Source organism: Elephantulus edwardii, unplaced genomic scaffold (assembly GCF_000299155.1).
Source record: "Elephantulus edwardii isolate Elephantulus edwardi_28Jun2011 unplaced genomic scaffold, EleEdw1.0 scaffold02218, whole genome shotgun sequence".
Taxonomy (NCBI): domain Eukaryota; kingdom Metazoa; phylum Chordata; class Mammalia; order Macroscelidea; family Macroscelididae; genus Elephantulus; species Elephantulus edwardii.
In genome coordinates this window covers 5,710-12,540 of record NW_006401968.1, presented here as the reverse complement: position 1 = coordinate 12,540, position 6,831 = coordinate 5,710, and the positions used below count along the sequence as shown (strand labels likewise).

At 40.5% G+C, this 6,831-nt stretch overlaps 1 protein-coding gene across 1 annotated transcript in view; it reads left to right on the top strand.

The window, feature by feature from the left end:
- The first annotated feature begins 2,405 nt into the window (after positions 1-2,405).
- The window catches only part of LOC102865931 (clavesin-1-like), a 10,036-nt gene continuing 5,610 nt past the window's right edge, over positions 2,406-6,831 (top strand). The window contains exons 1-2 of the mRNA XM_006903485.1: positions 2,406-2,462; positions 3,529-3,639. Of these exons, the coding sequence (XP_006903547.1) occupies positions 2,406-2,462; positions 3,529-3,639 (168 nt within the window). The remainder of the gene's footprint in view (positions 2,463-3,528; positions 3,640-6,831) is intronic.

Genomic DNA, 6,831 nt, shown 5'->3' with positions numbered 1-6,831 from the left:
TTCCTGGATGATACATTTGACATCCTCCCACAACTCATCTGGTCTTCGCTCATTAGTGTTCAAGGCCTCAAACCTGTTCCTGAGATGATTTTGAAATTCAGGTGGGATGAACTCAAAGTCATATTTTGGCTCCTGTGGATTTGGTTTAATTTTCCTCAGCTTCAGCTTGAACTTGCATACAAGTAGTTGGTACTTAGAGGAACTCATGGCTGAGTGCGCACATGACCTGTAGTCCTCATAGCTATTAGTGAGAAGAGTAACATGTTGATTTAACATGTTGTTGTGGTTAAGTGCCATCAAGTTGTAGACGACTCATAGTGACCCTATAAATGAAAGACCTGAACACTTGTATAACTTTCATCTTTTCTCCAAATTCGTAGAGTTCCAGAGGCAAGCTATTTCAGTGGATGCCACTCCTGCTTCCAGGCTTGTTTTAATCTGGGAGCTCCACCATGGGCAACCATTATAGCATTTGACACATCAGTGTCTCAGTGTTTAGCATCACAGCAACCATGAGTTACCTCTGTACAGCAAATGAACAGATCAGTGCTATACCACTTAGAAGAATATTTTACCAAAATCCCAAATGCCTTTTTAAATAGGAGGCCAAATAAAATCAGCTCACACCCAATGGCTCACCAGAACCAGAAAACAGTAGAATCCAGCACCTCCAGAAAATTTCACAACCTGGATTCCAGGCCTCTTACATTACGTAAGCAATAAAATATCTTAAATGGACATCAAGGATTTTTTACTGTTTTCTTTCCTATATGCTGACCTTCCCTGTTTCCAGAACCATGTCTTTACGAAAAGGAAGCATCAATGTGAGAATTAAGTTCTTGAGCATTCCAGTGTTTATTTTGCCATAACCCAGAGAGCTACTTCCTTGGTCAGCTTAACCGCTACATAGCAGCTTTTTAAAAGAAATTCTTTAGATAATATCTAAAAGGGGAAAAGAAGATAGCTGTATTAAGCAGTTTTACCTTTCTAAAATTAGATCTGGAACAGTAAGAGATTAAGACAAATGTATAAAATATCATGAGTGGTCTCTTCACACTTATATATTTGGTACTTCCATTAAAGTATTTAAAATAAAGAATTTAAAACTCTGTACCCTCTAAAGCTGTTGTGTGGATCACAACAAGCTGTGGCTAACTCTGAGAAGAATGGGAATCCCAAAACACTTGATCATGCTTATGTGAAACCTATATTTAAACTAGGAGGCAGTAATCAGAACAGAGCAAGGAAACACTGCATGGTTCAAAATTGGAAAGGGTGTATGTGTCCTATCTCCATACCTTTTCAATCTATATGCAGAACAGATTATCCAGAAAGCTAAGCTATATGAGGAGAAATACGGTATCAGGATTGGAAGAAGACTCATAAACGATCTGCATTATGCAGATGACACAACCCTGCTGCTGAAACTGAGGAGGACCTGAAATGTTTGCTGCAGAAGGTCAAGGACTGCAGCCTTCCCTGTGGATTGAAGCCCAACATCAAGAAAACAAAGATTCTCACCACTTAGCCAATTGGCATCATCATGATAGATGATGAAGAGACTGGGATTGTTAACAGTCAGTTTGCTTGGCTCCACAATCAACACTCTTGGTACCAGAAGCCAAGAAATTAAAAGACAAATTGCTTTGGGAAAGTCTGATTTCAGAGATCTCTCCAAATTACTGAAGAGCAACGATGTCAGTCTGGAGACTAAGATGTGTGTGATACAGGCCATGGTCTTTGCAGTTACTTGCTATGCCTAAGAAGGCTAAACAATTACTAGGGATGCTAGAAGAATTGATGCCTCTGAGCTGTGGTGAAGGGCATTGAATATACATACCATGGACTGCTAGGAAAACAAGCAGTTTCTTTCTGGTGAGGGTGAAACCAGTCTGCTTCTTGAAGGCAAGAATTCCAGAGCTTCATCTGACATATTTTGGGCATGTTTCAAGGAGGGACCAGTCCTTGCAGAAGGATATCATGCTTGGGAGGTTGGAAGACCCCTGGTGAGATGGATTGATTCAATGACTCGGGTAACAGAGATAGGTGTGTCAGAGACAATAAGATTGGCATAAGATAGAACAGGGTATAAGGCTGTTGTTGTATAAAACACTTCCTTTCTCTTTTTTAAAATAGAGACAAAAACCATTTTTTCAGTTTTTCAAATATCAGTCCTTAGTTCTATACACTTATAATTGAAACTAGGTCATCTTTCAACAGATGCTAGGGACCCTGTAAGACTTAGAGGGTTCTGGAAAAAAGTTAATAACCCTCTTTCCTTGTTACTTAAAAAGACTCAAGCAAAGCATTTCATACACCTGCAGGGAACAGCTAGCAGCCTGCACTGGTAACTCAGTCAGCCAGAATCCAGAGCTTTCACCTTAACCTGATGTCATTTAACGAAAATGTTTATTTCAATAAAATTGATCGACAGTGAACTTTGTAATTTGAATAGCATTCAGGTATTTCTTCTTTTTTAATTCCCTTAGACAAGATTAAGCTAACTTGATAAATCACTTATCAAGGGATCAGGGCCCAGCCCCCTAGACCTAGTTCAGAATCTGTGGCTAAGCTCCTTCATTCTGTGGTTCTAATTAGCTCTGAGAAGAGTCTCTAAAACACCAGCTTCTATTACCCCAATCTGAATCCAAGATTGGAACCACCTGATAATGTTCTTATTTTCTGTTATTCACAAAGTGTATTGATGGGCAGAAAGAAGAGGTCCATATTCCTTCAACTAAAAAGTATTAATAGGACCTACAAATCAGAGCTAGTGCAGGAATTCATAAAGATATTGATAGTAAACATTGTTAGACTTTGGTTTGATTCCACAGAACTCACTCTTAATATAATGTGCAGCCCTCTGACACAGCAGTCACCAGAAAAGCTTAGCTGATGTCATATTAATGATTTTTGGGGAAAAAGCAGGGGGGGTGCAGGGGGGAAATGAAAGAGAAAATCCAGTACTTGTGGTCCCTGGATCTAAAAGCTGGTTATGTAACAATGAAAAATTACCATTTCCACTGACTCATGGCTGCACCTTCACTGTGCCCTGAGAAGGTCATAAAACTGTGATTTGGTAAAGGCTCTAGCACATTTGCAAATGTTTTAAATTGTGAACTCAAAGAGAAAGGAGGGAGGCAAGAGAAACAGAGACAACTCTAACATATTAAGGACACAGTGTGTTTTCCTTTTTTTGCCCACCATTAGGGAGTGGGTCAGTATCCAAACCCATTGTCACGGAGCCCATTCCAACACATAGTAACCTCCTAGGTCAGAGTAGAACTGCCATTTCTATGGTGTTTCCAAAGCTGGAATCATTGAGGAAGCCAATTGTCACATATTTCTCCCTTTGAGCAACTGGTGGGTTCAAACATCTTTCACTTAACAGCCAACCACTTAACCATGTCACCACCAGGGCTCCTCAGTGTATTCATAGGAAGTAAATCGCATGTTATCATCTGGAGTTGTGGACCTACTGGTTTCTATTTAATTCACTTACTAATCAGTCTGCCTTTCTCTTTCCAGGATAGCTTTCCTGCCCGCTTTGGAGGAGTGCATTTTGTCAACCAGCCCTGGTATATCCACGCCCTGTACACACTCATCAAACCATTCCTTAAAGACAAGACAAGGAAACGGGTAATGAAACAAACATGTTACAGAAATTCAAACAGAGAATGTGCCGTGCTCATTGTGCTGGCCCTTCTCTCTTGCTCTATCTAATTTTTCCCTGTGACTTTTCTGCAGTCACTAAGCATTTCAGCCTCAGCTGGAATGTGCAAATGGCCTGGATTTAGTCAATAATTCAGTAGAACTGGGTTATTCTCAGTCTCAGCAACAACCCAAAGGAAATTTTGGAGGCATGGAAATACCAGATGCTTATTTTACTGGAAATACTTGTGGGAGATATTGGGTCCAGCAGCATCCTGGTCACAGAATATTTTAATAGCTAGTGTTTTGTCCTGCAAGTGTATTATTGCTCTGAAAATACTGATAATTTCTGGTAGCTTTCCCTCCCATGTCTTGGCTCTCACCTGCCAACTCCATCACCTGCCAGTGTGCCAAAGCCGTCATCATTCAGATGAATAATGCTCTTATACATATTTGTTTCTATCAGTTATATCAGCTGGTAGTTTAGAAGTCAACACCTTCCCTTAGAGCAGGCCTTTCTCATGGTATTCTGATTGGCTGCTTAACTGAACGTTTCTCAAACAAACGGATTCTTACTTTCATCATTTATTAAATGGGGAAATTGATACCTATATCTTATTGCTGTTGAACTCATTTAATAAGACAAGGAATTAAGGCATGTAGTAATTAATACAGCATCGCTTGTGTTGTAGAGACTCAAAACCTTTGTTCTCTTTACCATTTAGCTCCCTTCTCTTCAAGCCTTCTTGATTTCTGTTACCCCACTGAATCACAAGCACCACTCCTCAAGGGAACCTGGGTGGGGCTTTTACCAACTTAACACTTAACCCTTTAGAAGAGCATTGTGGGGTGAGACACACACACATTCTTACACACGGAGCAGGGCATACCCAGGTCTCTAGGGAACATTGCAGAAGAGAACCATTTAACAGTTGCCATCAAGTTGATTCCTTCTCATGATCCCAGTTGTGTCAAAAAAGAGCTAGCTATGTGTACACCATACCATTTCCATTGGGTAATTTTTCAGTAGTAGATCACCATGTCTTCTTCCAAGATGATCTTAGGTGAACTCCAATCCTACGACCATTTTGTTATGAGTTGAATGTTTTATCTGTTTGTGTCAGCCTGAGACTGAGCACTAGGGTTGTTGTTGTGTACTGTCGAATTGGAACCAACTCATAGCTGATACTCCAGCGGGTTTTTAGAGGCAGTAAATCACACAGGAGGAGGCTGCCCATCCTTCTTCTGTAGAGAATCTGATGGACTTGAACCATGTGCCTTTGGGTATGGGAGGTAAAGTCTACTGTCCTTAAATGAACATGCATCTAGGGAATGGAATGCAATGTAATTGAGGCTGAGACATTGCCAAGTACAGAGAAATATCTGAGAGTGTTCTAATATCAATTAGGTTTCCCACTGGCTTTATAGTCTTTGAAGAAAAGAGACCAAGGGAATTCCTTCCACAAGATGATGAGTATTTGCTTCTGTTCTGGGAAAGGGTATTTCTGAAGCCCTTGGCACAGAGCAGAGGCTGACAAGTGAAAAGTCCAGCTTCCTACCTCCTGCATTCCCCAACTGTCCAGGAAGACATTCAAGAATGAGATCAAAAAGCTCTTCTTAACCTTTCAGAATTTCTAGTGATAGGTCAATGGGTAAGAAACGCTTGTTCTAAACACAAGTAATGATATTTAGCACCAGCTTTACCCTGCTTCAAATGCTGCAGTGTATTTCCTCTAAAGAGTTTTGGCAAAAACCTCAACTAGTGAATTGCTTCAAAAGATATTTGTTTTATTCCAATTCATTACTGTCCACAAATCTAGTGCTTTAAAAGGTACATTGTTTTTTGAAGTGCTACCAAAAAAAAAAAGTGGTTCTGAAAAATTTACTACCTGGCACTTGTTGTTTGTTGTTATGTGCTTTCGAGTTGACTATGGCTCATAGCAACTCTCTGAACAATAGCTCTGATCCCTGCCCTATCTTGAGCCAAACTCACTGTCTCTGACACACCTGCCTCCCTTGCCATATTTATATGTTGTTGTTGTTGTTGTTGTTGTTATGTGCTGTCGAGTCGCTTTTGACTCATAGCGACCCTATGTACAACAGCCCTAAACCCTACTCTATCCTGTGCCAATCGCACTGCCTCTAATGCACCCATCCCGATTACCCCAGTCACTGAATCAATCCACCTCATAGAGGGTCTTCCCCTTCTGCGCTGTCCCTCCACCCTACCAAGCATGATGTTCCTCTCCAAGGACGTGTCCCTCCTTACAACAAGTCCAAAGTATGTCAGACGAAGCCTCAGAATCTCAGCCTCCAAGGAGCAGCTTGGTTTAACCCTTTCCAGGATGAATCTGTTTGTTTTCCTAGCAGTCCATGGAACCCTCAATACTCTTCTCCAGCACCACGGCTCAAAGGCATCAATTCTCCTACTATCCTCCTTAGTCATTGTTCAACGCTCTGATGCATAACAACTGAAAGCAAAGACCATGGCCTGTATCAGACACACCTTAGTCTCCAGAGAGACACCATTGCTCTTCAGTACTTTGGAGAGATCCCTAACAGCAGACATTCCCATCGCAATATATTTTTTTTATTTCCTGGCTACTGGTGCCAAGAGTGTTGACCATGGAGTCAAGCATAAAGTTGTTGACAACCTAGTGCCATGAAACAAGGTCTCATATTTGTAACTGAAAACTTGAGTCTACGTATTTTAAAATCATACTTATATCTCATAGATGTTGACTGCAGGGGAAGAGATGACAGAGTGTATACATGTATGTAAGATTGATTGCTGCCTTATACTTGGGTGTAACTTTTATGTAGTGAGCTTGGCAAATAAAGAAATGCATCGCAATGTCATTATCCATTTTCAAGAGTCAATTTCTAACTTGTGACTTATCTGCTTTGCAGATTTGTCTGGAAATAGCTGCACTTTAGAGGAGCATCTCCCCATGCCTAATGAATTTTCCTCATCATCCATTTCTATAGTTGGAAGATGCACACATATTTGGATATTAGTCCTGAATCCAGACAAAAGTGGAGGATTGAAGCAAAAATACCCCACAGTAAATTCCCAGCTTTCAAGTTTTTTTTTTAATTTAGTTTGTTTATTTTTCATTTCAATGAACATCTACAGAGATTTTGGAATTCCATTCATTCATTGTTGCACCCTTCTCCCTG